This window comes from Taeniopygia guttata, chromosome 29 (genome assembly GCF_048771995.1).
Source record: "Taeniopygia guttata chromosome 29, bTaeGut7.mat, whole genome shotgun sequence".
Lineage (NCBI taxonomy): Eukaryota > Metazoa > Chordata > Aves > Passeriformes > Estrildidae > Taeniopygia > Taeniopygia guttata.
The window spans coordinates 452158-479941 of record NC_133054.1 but is presented as its reverse complement, the minus strand read 5'-3'; the positions used below and the strand labels follow the sequence as shown (position 1 = coordinate 479941).

At 55.4% G+C, this 27784-nt stretch overlaps 2 protein-coding genes across 2 annotated transcripts; one reads left to right on the top strand and one right to left on the bottom strand.

Moving 5' to 3' along the window:
• Positions 1-512: 512 nt before the first annotated feature.
• Positions 513-16192, bottom strand: LOC140680840 (sacsin-like). The gene is given in 8 exon segments (XM_072919688.1): positions 513-10522; positions 10525-10812; positions 11301-11389; positions 11644-12976; positions 13362-13508; positions 13765-13867; positions 14048-14135; positions 16082-16192. Coding segments are annotated over 8 exon segments (11829 nt in total). The 5' UTR covers positions 16105-16192; the 3' UTR covers positions 513-764.
• An 8880-nt stretch (positions 16193-25072) lies between these two features.
• Positions 25073-27524, top strand: LOC140680807 (uncharacterized). The gene is made up of 5 exons (XM_072919551.1): positions 25073-25438; positions 25799-25926; positions 26105-26274; positions 27020-27199; positions 27438-27524. The coding sequence occupies exons 1-5, from the start codon at positions 25320-25322 to the stop codon at positions 27522-27524; spliced, it is 684 nt and encodes a 227-aa protein (XP_072775652.1). The 5' UTR covers positions 25073-25319.
• The last annotated feature ends 260 nt before the right edge of the window (positions 27525-27784 follow it).

Here is a 27784-nt window from a genome sequence, read left to right as displayed (position 1 = left end):
CCTTGGACTTCATCTTCACTGGCTGTCAAGCTACGTCCAGTGGGAGTAGGCTCCGTTTTAGGAGCAGCGCTCCCGGGGGACAGGTCTGGCAATTCCTGCACGCACCGCAGGAATCGGACTTCCATCGGCATTCCACCGCCCGAGTGGAATAAAGCTGAGTCTGGGAAGAAGGGAGGGTAGGGGGAGGTGGTTTTAGGATTATTCTTATTTCTCATTTTCCTACTCTGTTTAATTGGTTCTAAAAGAAATTCATTTCCCCAAGGTGAGTCTGTTCTCACTGTAGCAGTAATTGGTGAGTGATCTCCCTGACCCGTGGGATTTTTATCACGTTTTCTTCTCCTTTTCAGTCAACGAGGGGACGTAATGGAGTGGCTCGGTGAGCCCCTGGCTAGCCAAAATTGACCAAACACAGTTCTCCAAACTCCCTCATCACCCCCTCCACCTTCTCCACACCTATTGCCCATGACTTCTTCATGTCCCTGACTCCACTGTCAGTGAAAAGTCTTCCAGCATTGCAGCATTTATTTTGCACTTTATTTACTGCACACTCAAGACACGCCAATGGCACAGGCAACTCTGTGATGTCCAGTGGTCTGGGCCCTGGTCTGCCACCAAAACTCCCCTGCCAGGGCTGGACAGTCTGGAATGGCCTGTGGCAGGTTTGTGGCAAGTCCACGGCGAGTCCACAGCAGGTCCATGGTGGGTCTCTGATGGGCGCCTGATGGTCCTTTGGCCCAGGTGCCGTGCGCCGTGGTAGGGACCTGTCACTTTCTGCCCACATGGTCCCTCAGTGTTACTAGCACTTTTTGTGCCCGCTTCAGGACCTCCTCCTCATCCACGCTGGGGAAGGCCTCACTGGGGGTCACGGGAAAGGGATGGTAACTCGGGTACTGTGTGGCCTTGCCGTCCGTACCACAGTCACACAGCCACTGCACGTCCAGGACAAGGCCCCTCAGCTCCGGCTCCTCCGCCTCCAGCCTTTGGGCCATACCCATCAGCCCTCTATGGCCCGCAAAAGCTTCACCACGGCAAAGCACAGCCGCCACCAGTGCCTTCTCCAGGGCCTGGTGCACTTTGAAGAGCACCCAGTTGGGGCAGCAGTGCCGGATGTCATTGCGGGCTGCCTGCAGGTCACTCGTGGCCTGACACAGCCAACGCAGGGCCTCGGGGACGGATGGAGTCAGGGCCATGAGCTCCTGGCTGCTCAGCCAGGAGCCACAGCCTCCCTGTCTGTGGTGCTGGGCAGCACTGCCAGGTTTGTATGGGACCCACCCCTTTGGCCCCCTGACATCATGCAGAGGCCTCAAGGTTGGCAGGCTGGGATCCTTCCATGGATCAGCTTCAGCCTCCTCCTGCAGCCTTTTCTCTGGCTCTGGTGCAGCATGCACCAGTGCCACACTGTTCTCCTCCAGAACCAAGGCCACGTCCTGTGGCTCCTGGCAGACCAGCATTTCACGCAGCACGGACAAAGCGCGTGCCTCCAGCTGCCCACCCAGGATGTTATTGATCTCCTGTGCCAGTGTCTCCACGACCCTCAGTTGCTGCCGGTTCAGCACCATGTCTACATGCTGGATGGAGAGGAGCCGCTGAGCACCACCAGACAGGCACGCATGAATAACTTGTGACTGGGAGCTGCCCTCCACCTTTGCCCCGCTGTGCACCAGCACAGTGCAGATGTCCTTGCAGCACTGCACTTTCACCTGCTCCACTGCAAAGCCACCATCCCCCTCCATTCCCATCATTGCCTTGGGGGTCTGCCAATCCAGCAGGGACTCCAGCCCCAGCCTAAACCACGGGGATACCAGCAGCGTCCGGAGACGCCTCTGCGCAGCGCACTGAGAGCCGTAACGACATGGCTGAGGACTACCCTCCTCCAGCTGCTTCTCTGTCACCTCTGAGAGCGCCCGTGGCTGCAGGTGTGCTGGCAGCCTTTGCAGCAGCCACCTGACATTACACCCAGACACTGGCAGTGCAGCCATGAACACAAAGGTCTTCTCTAGGGCCCGAGCGGTCTCTGAGGGCACACAGTCATTGAAGCACAGTCTGTGGGATGGCTCCAGGCAGTCAGCAGTGCTCAGCAGATACAGCTCAGCCACAGCAGAGCAATTGGGGGGCTCCGGTTCCTCCCGCAGCAGCTGGAAGAAATGCCGTGTGGCCACCAGGACTGTCTTCTTCTGGCTACTGGAAAGGCTTCCAGTGCCATGGCTCTCCTGGTAGATTTGGACCAGGACACGGCTGTAGTGAGTCAGTGTGGGGACCAGGACGACGCCAAGGTGTTGCAGGAGATCTGCAAAGGCAGCCACGTTGGGGTGAGGCGTGAGGAGGTAGGGGTAAAAGTCAGCCTCGTCTGGGAGGGATGTCACCACCTGCCGTGGCCTGGCCATGTCCCATGACTTGGCCAGCACCATGGGCAGCTCAGCCAGGTGCTCTGCGTCCACCTCCTTCAGATGAGTCTGCAGGAAGCTGTACATGCTCTGGAGCACTCTGGCCCGTGTGCTTACCTGCAGGTGTGTCGAGCAGGCTGCCCTGCACACATGCTCCAGGTTGGCCACCACCAGGGCAGTGGGTATCTCTACAAGGACTTCCATGGCCTTCAGGGACCTCTCCTCAAGTTCAAGGGATTCTGGCAGGATGGTGGCTGATGTCCACAGGAGCTCAGCCACATTTTTGCAGTAGGAAACGCTGCCTTTCAGAGCCACTGCCTTAGTGCAATCTGCAAAAGGAGGGTAGAGGTTCACCAAGTTTGGGGGGATATCCAGTGGAGGCAGGAATTGGATTGAGGCAATTTTCCTCAGGAAACACACTGACTCAGGATTTTCCAACAAGACTGCAAGTTGCTTGAGCATCTCCTGCTGTCGCTCCAGCAGTTCTGCAGCATGGCATGTAGCCTGAGTGGCTTCACGCTCTATCTCCTCAGCCAGTGCCACAAAGTCCTCTACAGAGAGGCTGGTGCGGACACCTGCCTTAAGGAAGAAATCCACAATTTCTTTGCAGTTCGAAGGTAGCTTATTAAAGAAAGACTTAGGCACAAAGCGGTTTTGGAGCCGCAGGGTGTGGAAGGAGGGCATGTCATGGTAGAAGTAGGAGGCCAGGCGCAGTGTTCTGTGGGCATCTGGTATAAAGGCCACCTTCTGAAAAGCTGCCACAATAGCATCCACGCTCTGAGTGGAACAGTTGGGTTGCAGGACAAAGAACAAGCATACAGCTTCCAGGAGGTCTTGCTGTGTGAGCTGGGGCAGCCGGGGAAGTACCACAGTCAGGAAGAGCTTCTGATCATCGGTGAACTCCCACTTCAAATGCTTGGCCAGCCATTCGTGGTGCGGGCTTGGTGTGAGAAGCAGCATGTCTTTGTCCAAGTCGTACAGGGTTTGGGCACTCGAGGGCACTGGCGGGAACTGTCTGCAGAGTAACAGCACCTTGCGGTAGGGAGCCACAGCTACGTAGCCCCCCCCAAACTTCTGGAAGAGAGGCAGATACTGGAGCTGCTCCAGTGCACGTGAATCCAGCTCTCCCTGCTGGACAAACCTTAGCAGGGCTGACACGTCCTGCTCCCCTAAATCCCCCCAGCACAGATCAGCTCTTGTGTCTGCCAGATGAGCCACTACAGCCCTGGGATCTGTAACCTGCAGTGCCCTTGGCTTCAGGCAACAGTAAGCAAATCTCCAGGGCAGCAGGGACTGCTGGAGCACAGGGATGCCCAGTTTGTGCAGCACCTTTTCCACTTCAGAGTGACACTCAAAAAGAACCTTGGAGAGAGACGATAGTGACAATAGGTGCTTTGAGTCTGTCTTACTCCCCTGAGTAGGCAGCACTGCCATATTCTGGAGATGATTCACGAATGACTCCATGTCCACCTCTGAGGTCCTGGAGAGAACCATCCTGTCAAAGAAGGTCCACAGCTCCTTGAGCCAGTTTTCCCCCTCTCTGGTCCACTCCAGCTGACCCAATGCCTCCTGGATGAGTGGTGTGGCCTCTGGGAGGTCAAGCTCCTTCACAAAGCAAGGTGGGATCCATTCAGGAATACAATTTTGGGCAAAACGGTGGCTGTGCTTGGGGAAGAGGTGGGCAAAGGAGTTCTTGAAGACAGGGTGGTGGATGCTGAAAGCATTCAGAAGACCATCTTCTGTGGCCAGCAAGGGCAGGCCTTCCAGGTCTGCCTTGCCCCCTTCCCTGTGAGTACCTTGGGAGTGCCTGTTCCATCCTGTTAAGTACTGCAGCAGGTAGAAGCAGCTCTCTGGGGTCCTCAGGGGTGTCTCAGCCAGCCTGCAGGGCACAGGCAGAGCCAGGGCCTTGAGGAAGCACCGGAGAGAGGCTGGCCCTAAGACCACAGCATTCACCTGGGCTTCAACGAACTCCTCGCGGATCTGCTGCAGGTGGGTGAATGCTGGAACCAGTTTCATGTTCAGTTGCTGCAGCACTTCCTGGACTTCTGGCTGAGACTTCTCCTTCAGGAAGTATGGCTCTGTTAGCATGTCCGATCCACCTGGAGATGCCCATGTTATTCTCACCGTGTCAGATGACTTCCTGTGGTACACAGGCACCAGGGGCAGGCGTGCATGACTGATGTGCTTGTAGACCTCTCTCACCATGCCCTGGAAGACAGGTAACACTCTTTTTGTAACAGGGAAAAACTGGAGCAAGTGCAAGTCCAGGTGCTGCTGGCAGAGTTTCAGGGACCTGTACTGCAGCTTTTCTGGCTCCAGGGCTTTCCACTGCCTGGTGAGAAAGTAACAGTAGAGTGGAGCCACCAAGCGCCGGAGCAAGAAGTCATTCCAGGTTGCCTCTGTGCCGCCTTTGTCCCAGTGGAGACTGCACCTGGCCGCATCCACAGAGAAGTTAGCATTGATGTGCACAGGCAGCCCAGTGTTCAAGGGCAGTGGGAGGGTGCGGAAGGCTCTGCCTGTGACTCGGTTCAGAGGCTCCAGGCGGGCAGCCACAGCCCCATAGGGCAGCCATTTAAGCACCGGAGACTCCTCAGCCCCACCTTGCACCCCAATTTGTGCGACCACCCTCCACAAACTTGTGGTCTTAGCCATGCTATTTTTGACTTTCATGGTACAGGAGAAAGAGGTGGGGCTGTTCCCATCCACAGCTTTGCTTAATCTTGCTTGAAAATCCTGTCTCATCTTTGCATCTTCCTCCGTGACCTTCGTGCTCACTCGCAGCTTCTGCACCAACTCTTTCCCAGCTGGGGGGATCTCAGAGAAGATGATGGTGTTGACATGCCGGAGGAAGAGCACCAAGTCCTCACCTTCCTTAGCCAGTGTTTCTTCCATGTCCTTGAGGTCTTGGTCTCGCACAACCATGTCAGACACCCTGGACTTGGCAGCCTCAGCTGCAGTGCGGAGCGGCAGCCGGAAAAGGACGCCCTGTTTCAGCTTGAAGAAGGATGGTAGGAAGGTGTCATAAATGTCTGGAAAATTTTTCTTGAAGTCAGTGTCAACAGCAAACATGCTACCAGGCTTCGCAGTTGTGGCTGGGGGCATGTAGTAGAGATGGGGATCAGAGACACACAGGGTACTGTCTGCAGTCAGGAAGGCTGGGCAGTCAGTAAAGTGGTAGACAGTGTTGAAGCCAAGGCCATATTTGCCTGTGACATCCTGCCGGCCTTGCTTGCCACCCACCCCCAGACGCTGAATGCCTTCAATGTCATGCTCCTGGAAGGGGCGGTCGTTGTAGATGCAGAGGGCAGGGCCCTGCAGGATGTTCCATTTCTCACTAAAAGTGGCCTTTGCTGGGTGCTGCCGGCGGTCCCACACAAAGTGCACAAGCCCCGCACCAGCATCATCCGCATTCTGGAGCACCTCCTTGACTATATCAGGAGCGGACTCAGAGTACTCCTTCAAGATGTTCTTCAGTCGTGTTGGCAAATCTTCGTGGGCACCAAATGGCTGTGCCCAGAGGCTCAGGTGATCAGTGAGGAGTTCACTCCTCTCCAGTGCTCGGTGGCGTATGGTGGCCACCCCACAGCGCAGGGCTGCATCTCGGGACAGCTGTTTACGGCACAGCAGGACATCTCTGTCCAACGGCATCCATGGTGCATCATTGAAGTAGAGCTTGTCCCATGGGTGCAAAATGCCCTCCTCATCAGGCAGAAAGAGTTGCTGGGTGTGGCAGGCATCTGGCTGGGTGCCATCTTCCATCAAGCCACAAGACACCAGCCGCAGGGCCAGATCCAGCTCCGTGGCCGGCAGTGGCTTTCCAGCATGTGTCTTTGCCAGGGTGCAGAGCACTTGGGCATAATCATTCCAGGTGAATGTGTGGCGCAGCCCCACACACTCCCAGAGCTCTCTGTAGGGCTTGTACTGCTCTTGGAGCTGATAAAGGTATGGGGCAGCCTCAAATGACAGTTTATCAGCCACAGCTGTGACCAGCACAAAGTGGGAGCCCATCAAGATGAAGGGCTCCCCGGAGTCCACTGCAGAAGCTACCTCATCCCGGCCGGAGTGCTGTTCCTGGAGCATCATGTTCAGGTGCTTGTAGCAGCAGTTGGTGCTGTACTGCAGGGTCTCCAAAGGGAGAGTGTTGGAGAAATGTCTGAGTGCCCGCAGCTGCTCAAGGACCTGAGCTGATGATATCTGCCGGTCCAGCCCCAAGAAGGATGCTACCTCCTCGGAGAGGCTGAAGTTTTTCCCCAGCATTTTAGGAGCCAAGATAGGCTTGGTGAGTCCCACTAGTGGGTCATGGAGGTGATGGTAGAGCTGGGTAGCTGGCAGCAGCACAAGCTTGCCATTGCGTAGTACAGCAGGGAGGAAGGGCACAGTTTGGAAAGTGGCCTGCAGGGTGTCGGTTGTTCTCTTCTTCACTGCATCCTGAAGTAACTCGAGGATGCAGGCAGCCCTCTGGCAGCCCTGGGCACCATTCTTGGTCCAGAGAAGCTGCACAGTCTTTGCCCTCTCCAGCAGCTCTGGCAGGGCTACGGTGTTCTTCACCATGCCCAGCCTCTCCAGTTGGCTTAGTCTTTCCAGGAAGGCATGCCCAGTGGGGAAGCGCCCATCCTCAGGGCTGTATAAAGGGGCAGCGCGACCTCTGGGATGCACCAGGTGATAGATGAACTGCAGGTGGCCATGAGGGGTGGCAGGGATGCAGGGCACTGTCTGCAGCACTTTGTCCACATCCTCATGAGACATATCCAGCGCATGGAGCAGCAGCAGGTTCCGGTCAACGTCAGGGAGATTTTCCAAGTTGGGAAGCACAAGCTCACAGAGAAAGCGCTTCCAGTCATAGGTTCCAGCATCCAGCGCCTTCCCGAGGCCCTCCTGCACCTTCCCAGGCAAGGCCACAGCCAACAGGGGATGGGGCACGGTGATGGCAAAGACTCGCTGTGCCACAGTACCCAGCTTAGGGTGTCTCTCTACAGTCTGGTGCAGGAAGCGGGCGTCCTGCAGTGAGCACCAGGAATGGCCATCAGAAAAGAGCCTTGGGCCACTCCTGGCTGCCACAGCCTGGTAGAAACCAGTCACAGCCTCTGTAAAGGGGTAACGGGCAGTGCTAATGTCTGGCCAGAAGACATGATACTCATAGTTCTTCAACTCACCTGCCTCGTGCATGGCACGGAGATGGTCCAGTGCCCGCAGCCAGGCCGCCGGCACGGCATTGTGGAGCAGCACTCGGTTCCACTTGCCCCGCTCTGCCGTGTCCCACAGCCCTTTGCGATTTGAGAGGATGCTGAAGGCCCCGTGCACGTGGATTGGCAACCCTGAGATGACCAGCATGGGAAGGTGGCAGAAAACTTGCCCCTTCTCAGCATCCAGACGTGGCACCCACTTGCCATCTTTGGCAGGGGCAAGAGGAAGGGCCACACCAGCCATGGGAAGTGGAGGATGGAGTCCTGCCTGTGTGTTCTGGTGAAACAGTTCCAGCAACTCCCCATCACCCTGACACACCAAAACCAGGTAGTGCCACACTGTCCTGGATTCCTCCTCACAGGCTGAGAGCTGCTCAATGGCTGCCCAACTTGGGGGATCCCCAGGGGACCCCAAGCCTCGGATCTCCTTTCGCTGCAGCATGGCCAGAGGCATGGTATCCTCTGTAGAAGTGGCCGTGTCTGGCAGCATCTCCAGAGACAGCTCCCTCACGTTCTTCAGGAAGAGCAGCAGGAGCCTGTTAGAGCCAAGGAAAGCAGTCCCAAGGGACTGGATGCGCTCTGCACCAAAGGCCTCAGAGCAAATCTGCGATGTCACAGCTTCCTCTTCAGTGCGAAAAGGCAAGCGGAAAAGGCTCCCTGGAAAGGGTCCTGGCTCAGGCAGGCAGCAACCAAAGATACCGTTGTAGGGCTGGAACTGCTCAGCAAAGACACGGAGGATGCGTGGCCGGCTAGAGAAGTCCAGGCGGATGCCAGGGGAGCCGGCCCTGGGGATGTGCTTGCTCAGACGGGTGCCATTGGGATCAAAGATGAGCAGTGTCTCCCCGCTCAGCACTGCTGGCACATCCGTGACACGGTAGACAGAGCTGAAGCCCAGACCAAAGCGCCCGATCCGGCCTGCCTGGCCCTCCTTTGTGGCAGCCCCAATCCGGGTGATGTTCTGGAAGTCATCCTCTGAGAACAGGGCATTGTTGTAGGCCCAGAGGGCTGGGCCATGGCAGGCAGCCATGCCTGGGTCTAGCAGCCCAGAGGTGGCCGTTCTGTGGCTCCGCAGGTCCAGGAGGAAGCGGCACACAGTAGCGCTGGCATCCTCTGCGTTCTGGACCATCTCCGTGAAGAGATCGCCCTCCTCGTCATACTCCCGGAGGATGTTGCGGAGGCGTAGAGTGATGGGCTCTGAGGGGCCACAGGCTGTGAATGGCTCCGGGCCCAGCACCCGTGTACTGAGACACTCCGTGCCCAGGAACATGGCTGTGCTGGAAGGCACTGCCTCGTGCACCACCTCTGGAACATCCTCCTCTTCCTCCAGCTCCATGTCCAGGTACACGGCAGAGGCAGCTGGGCGGAGGGCAAAGCCCGAGCCCTGCGGGATCCTCACAGGAACTGGCACAGTGCCCTTGCCCTGGTGGCCCCGTCCCTTCAGCCACTCCAGGACTGCTACAACCACCTGCAACTCTGTGGCAGTGCCCGCTCTGGAGCTGCGCCTGTCTATGTCCTGCCCCAGGGAGCGCAGGGCCGACACCGCCCTCTCCTCACTCACCCCGTCAGCCACCCCCCAAGCCCTGAAGAGGCAGCTGTAGGGCAGGAAGTCAGGGGGCACCCGGGGCACCAGCAGCCCCAGCTCCAACTTCTCAGGATAGCCCAGTACAGCATCACGTGGCAGGACAAGCCCAGACTCAGTCCACACAACAGCACCATCTGGGGCAGTCCCAAAGGCCTTCAGGTTTTCCTGCATGTGCCACTAGATGGGCTGGAGAGCGGGACCCACCTCATCCATGTCCCCACGCCCCGCCAGCTTTCTCAGCTGCTCCCACACTCTCTCCAGTGGTGGGGTCTGGCTCAGCCCCAGCTTCTTCTCTGCCTCAGGCACAAAGGCATCAGTCAGGGGCATGGCAAGCCCCACCAGGGATTGGTACTGCATGGATCGCAGCTCCTTGGGGGGCAGGAAGGGCTGCCCAGGCTCTCCTGTGCACTTGGAGTGAGGTACCCATGGCAGGGCCTGGAGCTGCCTGAGCTCTGCAGCGCTGAAGCCATCCAGTGCCTTGGGCTGGTTGCAGACTGTGATCAGTGCTTCAGCCCTGTCCAAAGCTGCCGTGCCGCCCTGACTGACTTTTGCTGCAGCTGCCAGGATGTCTGAGGGCAGCAGGCACCCCTGACCGTGCCGCAAGCCCACGGCCCTCAACGCACGGAGGACAGATGGATTGTGGAAGGCAGCAGGAGGAAAGCGCTCGGGTGCCAGCAGGGCCTGCAAGGTGCTGTCACAGGGGTCGTAGAGGTCTTGTGGGTATGCGAGGCCATCAGGGGTCTCCAGGAAGGCCAGCTTGCTGCAGGCCTGCTGGAGCGGGGGGCTCTGTGCAAAAACAGTGTCTCCGTGCTGCAGTACCCAGAGCAGGAGAGCCTGTGTCTCAGCCACTCTCCCCGCATATGCGCCTTGGGCCACGGCTCTGATGGCCTTCAGCATCACACAGGCTGCACTGATGAGGGGCCTCTGGAGCCTCCCGAGTAGCCGCCGGTCAACTTCATCCCGGCACCGCAACACGGCCTCCGGCAGCACCACATCTTGGGGCAGCTCCAGCTCTGGCTCCAGCACCGGGGTGGCAGCGGCTGGCACCAGCCCCGTGGGTTGTGGGGTGGCCAAGCAGGGCAGTGGCAGAAAGAGGGGCAGAGCAGCCAGAGTGCCCATGTCCTGCTTGCTCAGGGATGGGACGTCTGCCAGATAGAGACGGAGGACGACCACATCTGCATCAGGAAGTGAAGCCATGCGGGAGGCCAGTGCTGCAGGCCCCTGCCTGCCCAGGGCCCGCAGGGCATTGCGGGGGGATGGAGGCAGGACATAGCGGGACAGGGAGCGGTGCCACATGCTTGGTGGCACCACAGGGCAACCCAGAATCTCCAGCACAGAGGCCACAGCAGGTGGCAGGAGCTGGTCCTCCCATACTGGAAGATACGACTGGATTCAGGTATCAGTGGAGCCAGACGGACAGTGGGGGCATCCAGTGAGGAAAGAGCTATGAGAGGGAGCCCCTCCAGAGGGCCCAGGTCTTCCACGTGGTGGGCCAGAAATTGCCACAGGGCTGGGAACCAGGAGGCTGGGGGCTGGGGGAGCCCTTGGGCTGGGCACCAGGTCACTGGGGTTGAAGACTGGGATGTCCAGGTGGGGGGCAGAGCCAAGCGCAGGGTCTGTACAGTCACGGCTGGATCCAGCAGAACCAGGTTGGGGAAGAGACCTGTGTACGAGAGGCAGAGGCTGGACTAGAAACCTGTGGGACCTGGGACCTGGCAGGGAGGGGGACACAGGATGTGGGAAAAAGAACTACAGGGGATGGGTGGCCCCCATGGGGGATGTGGGAGGACCTGGGCTCTGGAGGGATGGTGGATACCCTTAGTAGGAGCACAGAGAACCCAAAAACCCCAGATGGGTGGGGATATAAGGAAGAGATGTGGGAGGTAAAAAGGTGTTAGGGGAACCAGTACTGGGGAGCACAGAGATCTTCAGATGAGGAACACAGTGAGACCCAGGACCCGAGGGAGCACAGAGGGGACAGAGCAATGTGGGAAGAACAGCAAGCACATGCATCTCCAGAGAGACAGGGAAGTACAGGGAGATACTGGGGCTGCAGAGGAACCCAAGGTGTACAAGGTTACCTGGGGATGCTGGAATTTAGGGGGAGCAAGCAGGGGACGTAAAAGTGGTCCAGAGACTCCCATCTCTTACCCTCCTTGGCAATGCCCCGCAGGAGGCTGTCCAAGCCTGGCTCCAGGTCTGAGGGCAGGAAGGACCCGGCCAAGCCAGGCAGGAGCTCCCTGTGGGAACAAACAGATGTCCTGGGGCACCAGAAGGGTAATGGGGAGCAGCTTTCTGGGCATCTGCCTCAGCTCCCACTTGGTGACACTAGGTGAGAGAAGGAGGGCAGTGAGGAGCCCAAATATCCAGTGCCAAATATCCAGGTTTGGCCGTGCCTCCCGTCCCCAATTCAAGAGCAAGAGCTGTGACTGCGGGCAACTGGCTGTGCTGCCCACTCTGCAAGGAACAGAGCTGCCGGGGGCCGTGGGCTCACCTGGGGCAGTCGGATGTGTCCACGTAGACAACGGCTGATGCAGTTCCAAAGGCCACGAAGGTTCCATCGGCGCGAGGCAGGAGGGGGAGGCCCCAGAGCTCAGCGTGGCAGCCATCCCCGGCCACGTAGCGCAGCAGGCAGAGGCGGCCGGCAGCCGGGAGCTCTGCGGCCCCGTGGCGCCGCAGCACCTCCCGCACGTGTCCCGCCGTGGCCTCCCGCAGACCCTTGGGCATCCCCAAAGTCAGCCCCCTCCACACGTGGGGCGGGACCTCGGCCACCAGCTCCCCGGCTGCCACCAGCAAGGCCTGGATCGCCTGCCGTGTGGCAGCATCGCCCGCAGCCTCTGGCAGCAGCACAGCCTCGAGGGCCCGCAGCCGCCCCGCCGCCCCGTCTGCGGCCGGCAGCAGGACGGGGGCAGCCGCCAGCTCCTGGCACACACGGCTCACCAGGCTGTGGATCCGGCCGCAGCTCGGCGTGCGCTCGGGGTCTGGCCACAAGCTGTAGGCATCTGCACCGGGCAGCGCCACGGCCATGGCGGCCAGGTGGCTGTAGACCCGGGGCAGGAGCTCGAGCAGCAGAAGAGCATTCCAGTGGGCATCTTCCTCACCCTCCTCACCTTCCTGGGGCCAGCGGAGATGGCGGCGATCATCAGAGAGGGCAAAGGGAGCACTGGCATGGACAGGCAGCCCTGTGGCGGTCTCATCAGTGGCTGGCAGCGGCAGGAAGCAGCAGAGCCGCCCTTGGCAGGCCCCGTGGAGGGGGTGTGCCAGGCTCACCTCAGGGCTGCACCCCAGCTGTCTGCCCAGAGCCACAACTGGCCCCTCAGTGGCCCTGCCCGTAGCCACCAGCCACTTGCTGCCAGTACCAACCCCATCCCTGTGCAGGGCCACCAGGCACCACGCCAGACTCAGCCCCTCACCCCCCGATGGCACTGGGACAGGGAGAGGCTGAGGGGATGCCACAAGTGTTCCCATGAGTGTCTGGACCCCATCAGGGGCCACACGGTGCAGGGCCACGCGGCGGACATGGCGGAGGAAGAGGAGGGCAAGAGGGGCCTCTGTGAGGAAAGTCTGCATGAGGCTGCAGATGCGCTCAGCATTGGAGACCCCTGCAGCAATTTCTGAGGGTTGCCGGCGAAGGGGGAAGCGGAAGAGGGTGCCCTGGGCTGAAGCACCGTGCTGTCCCACAGCTTCCAGCCCAGCCCAGAAGGGCTCAAAAAGGCCAGGAAGGTCCTGGGCTTCAGAGACGTCCCAGCGCTTGCCAGCACCAGGCAGCACCTGGCATTCAGGGTCCAGCACGCCCAAGTATGGGGGGCTCAGCACACCTGGTAGGTCTGGAGACAAGGGAACCGTAAGGCCACAGAGATGACATGGACACCACTGCCTTCCCAGATCATCCCAAGCCATCAATGTACCCAGATGCCCACCCAATGGCCCCACGTTTATCCCCACGGTGCCTCCCATCATCCGAAGCTTAATCCCAACTCAGCAGTCCTCCCTCAGTTTGTCCCCCTAGCCCTGCTCTCCACTGCCAGCCAGCCTCCCTCCAGCCTCCTAGTGCTTCAGGTTTCCAGCTTCAGGTTTCCTCACTTTGGACACGGCCCTCCATTTTGCACACCCCCAGTGCCCCCCAGTTCTCCCCAGCACCTGTAGTTTGGTGCCTGCAGTAAAACCCACATCCCCGGTTCAGTCCCAGCTGGGGCTCCCAGTGCCACTCACCGGTGAGGTGGTAGACAGAGGTGAAGCCCAAGCCGAAGCGCCCCACGCTGTGAGGATCCTGCCGCTTGTGTGACACCCCTGGGCGCTGAATCCCTGTCCAGTCCTGGGGCAACATCACGGCATCGTTGTAGGCCAAGAGAGCTGGGCCTGGTGGTCAGCACCATCCATGGATAAGGGGGGAAGTGGGACATGGAGTGGGAATTGTCATTCACACTCAGTGTTCCCACAAGCTCCAGTCCCACAAAACTCCCCTCAGTAACACTGAGTCCTCCCAGTACCCTCAGTGCTCCCAGCACATGCCAGAACCCCTCACCAGTTCCACTTCCCCCAGTCCCTCCCAGCACCAGCCAGTGCCCCCCGAGAGCTTCATCCCGTTTCTCCCGGTGCCCACAGTGCCTCTCACCCTGGGTGCCCTCCAGGCCGCCTCCGGTGATGTTGAATTCCCGCTCATCCGACACAAACACGACCTCCTTAGCGCCAGCGTCATCTGCGTTCTGCACCAGCTCCTGGAATTGGAGATCAGTGCCCGGTCACCTGGGCCCTCCAGGCCCTGAGAAGAGCATCAACCCTCTCTCCCAGCTGGGCACCAAGGCCCTGGGCTGGTGCTGGACAGGGACCAGCCCCACTGCCTGCAGTAATGCTGCCCTGCTGGGCAGGAGATCCCGGATGGGTGATGTGCATCTGACCTTGAGGATCTGCCCTCCGTCCGGGTACTTCTGCAGGATGCTGGACAGGTAGTCAAGGAAGCTGGGTGCCCGCTGGCAGAAGGTCTCCCTGTAAAGCAGAGAGAGGGAGAGAAGGTGTGGGGGCGGCTCTGTAACCAAGATGCCCATGTTCTCCTTGGATCCCACAGGATGTGCCTCTCCTTGGAAAGGGTCAAGGACCCCATTTCCTTCCCAGGACCCACTGAAACAACCACCTCCAAGGATGACAACTACACTTCCCCAAACCCCTATCTCTTCCTGGGATGCTCCAATGCACTGCTTTTGCCTGGGATAGAGTTAATTTACTTCCCAGAAGTGTGTCCAGGGCTACATTCAGGATTTAGCATGAGAACAGTGTTGGCTGCACACAGATGTTTGGGTTGGAGCCCAGTCAAGACTTTTCAGTGTCCCATGCTCTGCCAGCAAGGGGAGAGCATGGCCAGGAGACCCAACCCAAAGTGGCCAGAGGGATATTCCGGACCACAGAACCTCCTGCCCAGTACAGTACTGGGAGGGGGTTGGCCAGGAGCCACTGATCACTGCTGTGGGATGGGTGAGGCATTGGTTAGTGGGGCATGAGCAACTATTGGGCATTACTGGTTTCTCTTGGGTTTTATTCCATTCTCTCTCCTTTTCATTCCTATTAGTAGCAGCAGTGACATCAATCTATTTAGTTTTGTTTCAATCATTAAACTGTTCTTGTGTCGGTTCAGAGGCTTTACCTTTTCGTTTTGATTCTGCCCCACTGGGAACAGCAAGTGGCTTTATGGTGTGAGCTGCGGGCAGGGCTTAAACTGTCCTGAGGGTTTGGGTAACCACAGAGTACAGTGAAGGGAAGGGGAAAGGGAAGGGGAAAGGGAAGGGGAAGACTATGCTGGAAGACTTGTCTCATAGCCTGGCCCTCGCCGGAGAAAAGCCTAAGGTGTAATTAGTGACAGTTCCCACTGGATGGCTCCCGAAGCCCAGCGGGGACGGCAATGCTGAGCACAGACGGCAGCTTCGATTCAGCTCCAGCCGTTCTCTCGTAGCACAGCTCCGTGTTACCAACCACAACACAATGATAACCTAAGCCCAGAGCCAAGGGAGGATGAACATTCCCACGGGGTTGCACGCACCGGGAAGGGTTTTTATAAAATGCACCTGTAAGTGCACGGGCAGGAACTCCGAGAACAAACTGTGACCCACAGCTGTTAAATAAATACAAGAGATGCTCACAACAACTTTGTTTTAACACACTCTGCTCAGATCTGTTGTTATCTCAACTCTTTGTGCCCCAGTTGAGAACCAAGAAGGACTGTCGTGGCTGAACCCCAGCCAGTAACTCAGTCCCACACAGCTGCATGCTGCTCTGGAGAGATGGGGGAGAGAATCCAGAAATGGTAAAGAATAGTTAAATAACTGAAACAAGACTAAATATACTGACATTACTGCTGCTACTACTATAAATAGTAATGGGAAGGAGAGAGAACAGAATAAAACCTGAGAGAAAACAGCAGTGCTCAGAAGTCGCTCATCACCCACTGACCAATGCCTAGCCTGTTCCCCAGTAGCAATCGGTGGCTCCTGGCCAACCCCCTCCCAGTTTCTGGACTGGGCAGGAGGTTCTGTGGTCCAGAATATCCCTCTGGCCGGTTTGAGTTGGGTCTCCTGGCCGTGCTCCCCTTGCTGGCAGAGCACGGGACACTGAGAAGTCTTGACTTGGAGTCAGCTCAACGGGGCCTCAGCGTGTTACAAACGTTGTTCTCACTTTGAATCCCCAACACAGCACTGGAGCAGCTTCTGGGGAGAAAATTATCTCTCTCCCAGTCAAAACCAAGACATCCAGCAGCCCCCAGTGAAAAACCCTCCCTGTGAGCCCTGACCGCTGCAGTCCCCACCTCCCTCAGTCACCCTTCAGTTCTCCCCAGCAGCCCTTGAGCCCCCTGCCCCACCCACGGCCCCTGTGACCCCCAGAACACTCCAGCCATGCCCTGTCTCCCCCCACAAACACCCAGAGGTGCCCCCAGACCCACTCACGCCTTCAGCTGCTTGAGGGCCATGGTGGGCAGTGCGGGGGACCCCTGCCCACTCCTGGAGCAGCTGGAGCAGCTGCTGCTGCCCCGTGCCGCTGCCGCCGCTGGCGCTCGGAGCTCCGCTCCAGCCCTGCTCCGCCCGCTGCTCCTGGTCCCGCCTCCCTGACCAAGAGTTTCGATTCCCCGTTGCACACGCTCATTCGGGGAAATGTGCTGGGGTTTTTTTGGGTTTTTTTTGGGTTTTTTTTCCCCAAAAATAGCGGCAAGGAGCAAGGAGACATGAAAGGCGGCGGGGAGGACCGAGGACCGGGGCAGGAACTTGCCTATATAAAGCGAGGATATGGGAATGTGGATACCTGGATGGGGTATGGGAATACATGGATGTTGGATAATATTTGTTTAGATTTAGAGATGGGGTAACTGAGAGGTGTTTTAAAAACTTTTATTCTATTTTGAGTCTCATGAGAAGGATGAGACAATACAGATGCTATAATTCACACCACCACAATCAGAAGCCAACTATTTCCTAATTACAATACACTACAAGTGTTTCTTGGCCTATCAGCTTTAGCCACACCATGCTATAGATGCTTTAAAGCCAAGCATCTAAAACAACTCCTTGTGGAGTTCCTCGTGGAACCTGCATCTTTCATAGTTCTATTTCTCTAAAGTACCCAGTCTTATTTGCAAGGCCATCTTTTGAAACTTTTCCCTAGATCCATTTCTCTCTCAACAATACCTGATCTATTCCATGGCATTTCTAAGTCAGCATTTCTTATCTCAAAGTTTGCATATGGATGAGGCTGTGTGAGCCTTCCATCAGGCCTTGAGAACTCTCTACAAATCTGTTTCCCACATATGGGGATAGGGCTACAGGGATATGGAAATGTGTAGGGATACACCTACAGGGATGTAGTATGGGAATACGAGGGGATATGGCTACAGGGATGTAGTATGTGAATATGTGGGGACACTGCTGTGGGCCCAGGGCCATCAGGGCCTGGTCTCCTGCCTCAGACTGGCCTGCAGAAACACCTGAACTGTCCTGGGCCAAAGGGCTCTGTCAAAGGGCTCATGGGACCATATGCAGATCTCTTGCACTGTAGAGATTACATAAGACATATATCAGCCCCATGGACTGTTACAGACCATGTGGGGACCACACGACTTCACAAGGACACCACATTGAGGCTTTGTGGAGTGCAGAGTGAAGGCAAAAAGACCACAAAGACATGAGACCACTTGGAATGTATGAAGAAGGAGCCTGTAGGACACAGCGACTTGGGGCAAATGTAGGACAAATTTCAGGGGATGCAGTGAGGCACCTCTGCAGGGAAACCTCCTCACTTCTTCCTTCTTTCACCTTTCTGCTGAGTGCGATGGTGCTCAGGTCAGTGCTCCACCGCTTTGACCCCTCTCCAGGCAGATTCCCATTCATCCAAGATCCTCATCCCTGTGACCCTCAGAGCTGTGGTGGGTCTGCAGATAGCCATGGGCCTCTGCTCCGTGTTTCCCCTCTGCAGGGAGGGGGATGAGCCCTGCAGTGCTGCCAGGAGCTCTGGCCAGCTGGGGGACAGTGGGACACACAGCTGCTGCTGCTACTGTGCCAGAGGATGGCACTGTGCTCACAGGGAAGGCCGGGGAAGAGAGAAGGGAATGTTTGGGTGATGGCATTTGTCTTCCCAAGTCACTGTTACTGCGATGGAGCCAGGCTGTCCCGGGGATGGCTGAACCTGCCAGTGGGAGGTGGGGAATTGTTGCCACAGGCCCCCAGCTGGGTAATAGTTAGCACTGACTCCATGATTCAGAAGGCTGATCAATTGCTTTATTATTCTATCATCTTATCGTCTATTCTATTCTACTTCTATGACACTATATTCCATTAGCAAGAGCTCTCACTCACTACTAACTTGGAAACCTGTGACTCTCTCTCTTGAGAGTCCTGACACAGCTGTGGATCCAATTGATCAATGAATCCAAACACCATCACCAGAATCCAATCAAGCAATCACCTTGGGTAAACAATCTCCAGAACACATTCCACATGGGCACAAACACCCAGCAGCAGCAAGGGAGATAAGGATTGTTGTGGGAATCCAGGGCTTCCCTCTGGCTGCCCTGGCAGGTCTGGGACCCTGGCAGGGGTCAGGAACCCCCCTGTACAGAGCCCCGAGAGACACTGTCTGTGATCTCTGTCCATGGAGAGGAGTTTTCAATCTTACAGGATGAATTACAAGTTCTGAGTGTTTGATAAGAGTAATAATTAAGTGTGACACAGGTGCAAAAGTAAAATTTTAGGTTTCTAGATTAGGGGTTCAGAGGGGACAAGATGGAGGAATTGGGTGTGTCTTGTCCTTTTCCTCCTTCCTCATGCCCTCCATGTTTCACTGTGGTGTTGGCATTTTTCCGTTGGTTTAGGCTGGGGACACGCTGTTTAATGTAGATGATAGATATTGGTACATGATTGTAAATATAATACACGTAGTTTCTGGTATATAATGTTTGTAACATCCCACTGGGGGCAGAGCCCCACACGCTGCCCTGCAGGACAGAACTGCGGCAGGGCAGCAGAACATGTTATAGATAAGCATGAATAAACAACCTTGAAAACAGCACAGACCAATTATGGCTTCTTCTTTGGCAACGGGGCAGAAAGACAGAGACTTTCTACAATCTCGGAATCACCAATACCCACAGATTCCGACAGTGTCACAGTTATCTTATCACTTGGATGGGTTGGTCAGTGGATGGCCTTACATTGCTCTTCTTAGTTACACAAAAGCCTTTTCTATAGTACAATAAATGAACCGCACTCTTCTTTCCATAATTGATACACAGATATTATATTCATTACACTATTTCTATGAGCAGTACAGTGAATACTTAAGCTGATAGATTATATTCTCTTCACAAGCAGCTGAAAAGAGTTACAATTGGGACTTTTTCTAAATACTTATAATCACTGAGCAGGTACAAAAGCTAATACATAAATGTGAAAGCCAATATTATGTAGTCGTTTTACACAGACTTTTGTTGCAATTTTGTTCAGGTTTAATAAACCTTTTCAATTTTAAAAGTGAGCATAATTTCTCACAAAGTTAATATTCAAGACCCTGTTAAGTCTTTATTCTTCTTCCCTGAGAAGAAGTCCATGTCAATTAGTAAAGCTTTCTAAAACAAATGAATGGATTCAGCTGACTGCAATGATCATGGCTTGTGTGTCTTACAGAGGGCACATACTAAGGGGAGCATGGACAGGCGGATAGGGAAGTGCCGAGTACCTCCCAAGTAGCTCAGCCAAGGGGGAAAGGGACTGAGGAGAAAATGCAGCCGGGAAAGGAGAAAAGAAGGCTACTTGCTCTAGCTAATCGAGAGAGACCCTGATGGACTCTCTCCCTTTGTTCCAGTCAAGGGACTGCTACAGGACTCCTCTGTCTCCTTTGCGGACACGACCCTGTAGCCACGGGAATTTGACACTCTGGGGCTGGGGGGTGCTGGAGCTCCGCTCCCTGGGCAGGGGGAGAACAAACCAGTATAAACCAGTCCAGCCTGGGGCAGCTGGGCAAAGCTCAGAGTCACAAGGGGCCCCTGGCAGCGAGGCAGGCGAGCGGCGGGGAGAAGTTCCGGCCTCAGCCCAGCCGCCCTCAGTGAGTGACAGCGGGGAAACGTGCCTCAGGGATTGGCTGCCAGGGTACACAAAATGACCCCAAAATCCTCAAAACCTCCTCGAAATTTGCACAAAACCGACCAACATGGAATAAATGTGAATAAGTATGAAATATTTTAGGCTATGTTTTCGTTACATTTAAACAATGGAATGTGGGAAAGGAAAACTGCACTGAAACATGGCAAAACCAAGAAAAACCCCACAGCCCCTTTAGGAATCTCTCAAAATTAAGTAATATTTAGTAGAAGCTCAAGGAGCCCAAAGCTGCTCTTGTGGAAGCAGAGACTTGAAGCTGCATCGATCTCTGAGCCTTAACTTGGCAGTGACATCCTGGGGCCGTCATCTCTGGAGAGACAGGCCCTGCAGAAGGCAGGTGCAGCTCTTCTCTTCCACGCAGGATTTGTGCCCTGCTCAGGAGCCAATTCCTGTCAACGCGGGTACAAAATTCCTCCCTAGGTCACAGACGAGCGCTGTCGAAGATGAGGGCAAAAAGTACCTGCCAAAGTTTTGGCAAGCAGGCTCATTTAGTTCTTGAAGGTCTGTTCCTAGAGAGGAATCTTTGATGTAAGCAGCAAGACTTTACTTCTGTCTGGAAGACTTAGTGATATATTGCCAAAAGAGAGCAGAGAAATAAATGCACTTGTGTCTGTCTCAGGATTCTTAATTTATTTTGTGAGCCTTAAACACTGCTGCTCTTGGCATTTCTCTGTAGAAATTTGAAAAGCCCCTGAAACACCATTCTTCCTCCTCATGTGGCTGTTCTAAAGGCAAAGCATTACTTTTCATGAATAGTTGTGTTATAAATGAAAATTTGTCCAGCCAAATTAATATGAAAAATAAAATATTTATTTTGCAATCAAATTCTATCCAGCCAGCCACAAGGAAAGAACAGAGCCGAGCCCGGGGTCGGCCCTGGGTGTGCAACAAGGAGTCAGCCTCATCAGAGGTTTTCCTCCGTGCCCACACACCTCCATCCTGGCACAAGGGATTTTTACATGGAAAATTCCACCTGAGGCCAAGATTTCAGCAGTCAGTCTTTTCTTCTATTCAGAGTCTATTTGTTAATAATATTTTCTTTTTGGTGATGAGGAAGAACAATTCAGTGTCTGGAGTTTGTTGATTCACATGTATCTGCTTAACTATTTCCATTATATCCATCTCGGGTCATTCACGAGAACAATCAGCACCTGGGGTTTCTGTATTTCCCCAGACATGGCCCATCTCCTGGCGAGCCACTCCTTCTTACTTGTAAATCAGTTTCTAAAATACACCTGGTCTCTCCTGCGAGGGTGGGGGGGGAATCCTAATACAAACATGTATACTTTAACAAATATCACATATATCATATTGGAAATGGCGCGAATTACATCTACTACACATAACAGTTGTAATCAGCAAGATCCTTTGTAGGCTTTTTCTTCCATCTATCCTTTGTCAGGAAAGACAGAAGAATTCCTGTGACTCAGGAACTAAGCACATCCCTAAAGAGCCTGCAGGTCTTGAGAATGCTGAGCCTTAAAACTGACACTGTCTGGAGCAGCAACTTCGAGCTCATGTTATGAGCCGGGTCCCTGCCCAGTTGCCCAACAGGGCTCTGGGGACACAGGGGAGGCAGGGCCCCTGCCAGGACCAGCAGGGAGCTGGGATGGGGGGAGAGCCATGGAGGGCCTCTCCAACAGCCCCTGGAATGCTGGGCTATGGACCCTGGTAATGTCACAAAGGCCATGGAATGCTGGGGGTTGGACCCTGACAACCATCACAAAGGACATGGAATGCTGAGGGTTGGACCCTGACAAGTGTCACAAAGGCCATGGAATGCTGGGGTTTGGACCCTGACAACAATCAACAGCTCCTGGCTATTGGGGTTTGGACCCTGAAGCTGTCAACAGCTCATGATCTTTGGGGCTTGGACCTTGCAAAGGCCAAGGGCACTTGGATTTGTGCTATTGACCCTGCAAAGGCCAAGAACCTTTGGATATTGGTGTTTACACCCTGCAAAGGCCAAGGGCCTTTGGGCACTGGGGTTTAGACCCTGTTAAGGCCAAGGGCCTTTGGTCACTGGGGTTTAGACCCTGCTAGGGCCAAGGGCCTTTGGGCACTGGGGTTTAGACCCTGCTAAGGCCAAGGGCCTTTGGTCACTGGGGTTTAGACCCTGCTAAGGCCAAGGGCCTTTGGTCACTGCTGTTTCTCACTCCTTGTGAAAGGGGCAGATGGAGTCCCGGCGGGTGAGTGAAAAAAGCTGCTGCTCTCCTTGTGCCAAGCCCAGCAGGGACCGGAGAGGGCTTGGGCTGTGCCTTGGGGAACAGTTCCCTTTGGGAATAGCAAGGGATTAACAGCTGGCTGTTCCAGAGCTGGCAGAGGCTTTGGTGCTCGCTGTGGGGACAGTGTGGGAGGGAATGGGTGGCTCCTGGCCATCCCAGAGCACAGCCATATCTCTTCCTCTGTCCTTGTCCCACTGGAGGCCGTGGGCACAAACAAGGGAGCAGCTTTTCATTGCCTTCCCCTCACCCAAATTACAGCACAGCCTCAGTGCTTCCCAGAGTCCAGAATGGGTTTCTCCCAGGCATCTCTGAAATGACCCCCAGGGGCCCAGAGGAGGTCACAAGGATGAGAGGAAGATGCTGCAAGGGCTGGAGCACATGTGCCAAGGGAAAAGGATGCAAGAGTTGGGGTTGTCCTGGAGAAGGTTCCAGGGCGACTTTAGAGTCCCTTCCAATGCATGAAAGGGCTGCAAGAGAGCTGGAGAGGGTTTTAAGCCAGGGCCCTGCAGGGACAGGAGAAGGCTTCCCACCAAGACAGGGCAGGGATGGATGGGACACTGGGAGGGAATTCTGCCCTATGAGGGCGCTGAGGCCCTGGCACCCAGTCTTGAGGTTGCCCAGAGAAGCTGTGGCTGCCCCTGGATCCCTGGAGTGTTCAAGGGCAGACTGGGTGGGGCTCTGGGCAACTCCCCTTCTCGTGTTCTTACAAGTGATGAGACACCTTCCAGCATGTTCCTTTGCACTGCTGTCAAACTACTGGGCTGAAAATACTGCCAAGGAGGGGAGGAAGAGCTCAGCTGGAATTGCTGTGCTCTGGGACAGTCTGGGAAGCACTCAGAGGCGACTGCCTCAGGGGCAGCCATGCAGTCTGAGTGTGCTCTTCCCTGTGCTCCTGCAGGGAGCTCGAGGGCTTTCTCAGCAGGGACCTTCCTCCAGAGCCCCTGAGGTGAGTAAACTCTGCTGAGCTGGCTGGCACTTTGAAACTGGTTCTCCATGAATTGACGCTGGTTCTTGTGGGATCAGAAGAAGCATCTCAGTGCTGCTTTGGAATAGGAGCAGAATACCTGACTAACAGCTGGATGTGGGCTTTCAGGCACTGGTAGACAACAGTGACGGCATGGCCAACTCCATCATCTGCACCGACAGTCCTGGGAATATCCTCTCAACTCTGACATCCAGTGGTGAACAGCATCCCTTGGAATTGGTTCAGGAAGCTATAGAGACCTGGGGGCGCATGCAGCAATATTTTGATCAAATGGAGGAGAGAAGCCAGAGGATCAGAAGGCACTTCCAGCACATAGACTCTCTGGTAGAAGAAATCAGATGGTGAGTGTTTCCTCCTCCTCCTCCTGCATTCCAGAAACAATCTGCTTGCAGGCCTGGGAGTTCAGAGGTGCCCTGGGTGAAGAAGTCACCTGCCTACCATGTGTAGGCCTCAGTGTGGCTCTCGAGCATCATCCTGTCTGGTTTTTCATGCTCTACTGTGAGTCCCAAGGCTGTCTGGGAGTTGCACAGCCATGTTGGAATAGAACTTCTTGCCCTGCTGCTTCCTCGAGTTCTGTTCTTTGTGCACCCCTGCCCAGCCACTGCTTCTCACTGAGGGAAGGCAAAATCCTGCCTTTCCCATTGCCTCTGGAGGATTTTCTTGGGAGGGAAGGAGCAAGGTCTTCCTTAGCCCACTACCCCCAGCTCCATCCTGGAGTGCTGAAAATGGCATTGCTGACTCTTCAGGCCTCTTGATTCTTCTGACTGAGCCTTGTCTCTGCAGTGACCGTGCAAACTTTGAGATGTCCAGGGAAATGCTGCTGCAGTGCACTGGAATCCCGGAGCCAGGAGCCTTGGGTGTCCATCTGGAGAACACCAAGCAGAGGAAGGAAGCGTCAGCCCAGGCAGAACAGACAGAGCAGCAGGACAGAATGGAGGTTGGTTTGGGAAATGAGACTGGTTTTCCCTTGAAAACTCGTCTTGCCCCTTCTTGTACAGTGAAGGGCTTGGCTATACTCGAGGGAGAAGACCCACTGTTGTAGAGCGAGCTGGAAGTCAAGAGGCAGACATTGGAGGAATGGCAGCTTCAGAGGGATCAGCTGGAGCAAGAGAGGGATGATGTTAGCATGGCTCTGAACACCTTATTGCTAGGCAGCACGTGTGGGAGTGGGAGTTGTGGCAGCCAGATCAAGCCAGATGCTGTTTCTGGCAGTAGAAGACAGGCACACTGCTGTGAACACCTGGCTCAAGATGGCACATGCATTGATTAGCCAGGAATATGCATGTTCATCAGCACAGCGTTGCATGCTTCTGCAAAATGTGTTGCTTTGGGCAGCCACAGAGCCTCAAAAACGGGGAACAGAGAAGGGGAAGGGTCTGGAGCACAGGAGTGACCAGGAGTGGCTGAGGCAGCTGGAGGGGCTCAGCCTGGAGAAAAGGAGACTCAGGGGGTACCTTCTTGCTCTCTAGAGCTCTCTGTTACAGGAAGGTGCAGCCAGGTGAGGGTCAGGCTCTGCTCCCAGGGAACAAGGGTCAGGAGCAGAGGAAACAGCCCCAAGCTGTGCCAGGGGAGGTTTGGATCGGGTGTTACAGGATAGCTGCAAGAGAAGGCTTTGTTTCTGAGGGTCTCTGTCAGACAGTCTCAGTTCTGGGGAATGTGGTAGGTTTGGCAAATGCACAGCAGAGGTTTTGCTTTGGCCACATCAGCCAGATTAACGTCCATCAGTCACTAAATGTCTGCTCAGCACAAAAGCCACTTCCCTGCGAGGCATCCTCTCCTTCCAGAGAGTTGCTTTGATAGGTGAGGAGGTGATGCTGTGATGTGAGTTTTGTCTTTGAAGGGGGAAATCCTGTATATTTTCCCTTGATTCAGCAAGTAAATTTGCTTTGTCAAACCTTCCTGAAATTGTCCATCAAAGAAATAGGTCCAGAGAGAAATTCTGTTTGCAAAGTGGCAAAAGTAGAAGATGCAGTGGTTTTGGGTGACAACACGGAGTTTGGAGGAGGGATGCTTGTTGGGAAGGAGCTGTCTGGTCCCAGGCAGGGCAGCAGGGCCTGACACAGCACTTCCAAGGTAACAGTGCCAGAGGCTTTTGGCAGCCCAGGCTATCAGAGCTGCCCAGGACAGGTGCTGTGAAACTTTGAGCCCAGAGCACAGGTGCTCCTTGTCCTCTGGCTGCCTGCGAGGTGCCACTGGCTGGCTCTGCACAGGGCTCCTGAGGAAGGGCTCGAGCTGTACCTTGTCCCACTTGCAGGTTTCCCAGGAGCAAGAGTCATTGGGCAGGGCTCTGGAGCAGCTGCGCCAGGAATCCTCTGGCCAAGAGCATGAAATGGCTCAGGTGTGCAGAGAGAAGGAGCTGCTGGGCCGTGAGAAGGCTGCCCTTGAGGGCCGACTGGCAGCCACAGAGCGCCACCAACATGACCTTTCCAAGCAGCTGGCAGAGACCAGGTAAAGGCAGGGAGCAAACCCTAGGCAGGACAGGGCTGAAGAGCTGTAATGATAAAGGTGCTAAACACTACACAGGGGTTTGTAGTACTCTCTGTGCTTTTCAGATGTAGATTTGGCTGTTGAGGCCAAGTTGGGCTGGGCTGTCTGTGCTATGCCAGGCCATAGGGAAGGCCTGGGCAGTCACTCTGAGGGCCCGGCTCTGCTGTTGACATGGCACAAATGTGCCTTGTCTGGGCGAGTTTCCACGTCACTCATTTCCCATACTCAGGTGTGAGGATCTTGAGCCACATTGTCCTGGAATAACCGGCTGTGGGAGTCTGGGGCAAGCAACTCATGTCTCTCTGTGTGTGCAACTTGTAGGTCAGCAAAGGAGAGCCTGGAATCCAGGCTGTGTGCTGCTCAGCAGCAGATATCTCAGCTGGAGGTTACCTGGAACCATCTGGAGGCTCAAGTGCTCTCAGTCACACAGACCAAGGAGGTGCTAGAAGGTGAGAATCTCGTGTGCTTTGTTTGTGGTGCTGCCCCTTCCTAGAGCAGCTAAACACCCTGTAAAGCTGCCTCTGTCCACAGGGCTTCTGAGGAGTGGTGGGGTTGGTGGCACTCAAAGGGCCTGAGGTCAGTAAAGTCAGTAGAGACTCTGACTCTTGGTGTTGGTCGTGTTTGCAGGAGAAGTGAAGTGCTTGCAACGTGAGCTGGAAGCAGAGAGAGCTCTCAGGAGGCAGGAAAGGGAGGACACAGCTCAACAGCTCCTGCAGGCAGAGCAGCAGTATCACGAAAGCCTCAGGCTTCAGGGAACTGCTCAGCAGCTGGAAATAAAGAAGCTCCTGCAAGACCTGGTAGGGGACAGTACACTTCTGAATTGTCCAAGCCAGCCCTGTGGGTTGGTTTAGCACAAGCAGAGCCTGAGGGTGTGAAAGGGCAGCAATCCTCTGCCAGAGGCCTCCCGCTGCTGGGCCGGGCAGCAGAACCAGCAGCTCAGACTTGGAAGTGCCTGAAGGCCCCCAGGATGGTGCTGGGACAGTAAATGCAGCCAGAGCTTCAGTGAGGGTGTAAGAGGAGTTCCAGAGCAGGTTGGGCAGTGCCCACCCAAAGCGTGGCAGCCCAGGGCAGGATTGTCCTTGAGTCCCACCTGCCACAGAGCAGATGCCAGCGTGGAGCAGATGCCAGTGTGGAGCAGATGCCAACAGTGCTGCTGGCTGCAGGCGTGGGAACTCGGTTCCTTTCTTGCTGTGCTTCCACAGTGGACAGAGGGATTAGCTTTGGGCTGGAAGCAAATGGAACAGGCCCCTTGTCCCTGGTCCTTCAGTCCTTGTGACTGGGGCATCAGAGAGGGGAAGGTGACACCTCCTTTTCTGAATGCTTGGACTCAACGCTTGGGAAGGTCTTTGCCAAGATAAGAGGTTCCACGAGTCTGTGATTGTTGCACCTGCTGAGCTTCCTTTTGAATTCCATGACAGGACACGGTTTCTGGAGTGCTGTTGTCTTTTCCCGTTGGGGGTTGTGGGAGGGATGAAGCTTCACCTGTTTCGGCAAGGAGCTTGCCTGGGACTTCATCTTGCAAATTTTTCCTCCCCTCCTCAGTCAAGTGAGCGTGAAAGGCACCATGCAGAGATGCAGGAGACGCTGGAGCAATGGGAAAAAGAGAAGGCAGAGAGAGAGCAGGAGCACAAGAAGGTGCTGTTTGAGATGAGGCAGAAAGTTGCCACCCTGCTGGCCCAACAAGAAGAGGAACAAACTAGATTTGAAGATGCCAAACGACAGGTAATGATTGTGAGAGGAGAACTGGTGTGATTTTTTGCAAAGCTGGAGCTGTGGGACATGGCAGGACATGGGGCTGTGTGGAGCCTGCCCTCTGTGTCTTCTACATTGAATTAGGGGAGGTGAAAGCTGAATGGGGCTGTCTTTGGGACCAGGACTGAGCCCTCTCATAGGAAGCCAGGCAGAAACATCAGCTGTCAGCTGAGATTTTTCTGCTGCTCTTGTGCTCTGTTGTTCTAAGATGTACCTCAGGGTACCTTCACTGTTCTCTTTCCGCTCCCCTTTTGGTGTGTACTGGCATGTGTTCGTAGCCAAAGTGAGCTTGTAGATCTTTTCTTATGTGGGAAAGGGGAGGGCGCAACAGGAACACAGACAAGAGAAAAATCTTTTCCAAGACTTGCCTGGAGTATTTCTGAACAGTAACCCAGAGATGTCTTTGTGGCCGTGTTTTAAGTCACTTCCTGGGAAGCTGTGTCTGCCCCGGGGCAGGCAGTAGCCCAGGGGAGCTGCAGCCCAGTGCTGTGAGAGCACGTGAGCCCATCAGTCTTTGCCTCTGCCACGGATGTGGCAGGAGAAGTGTGAAGCCCT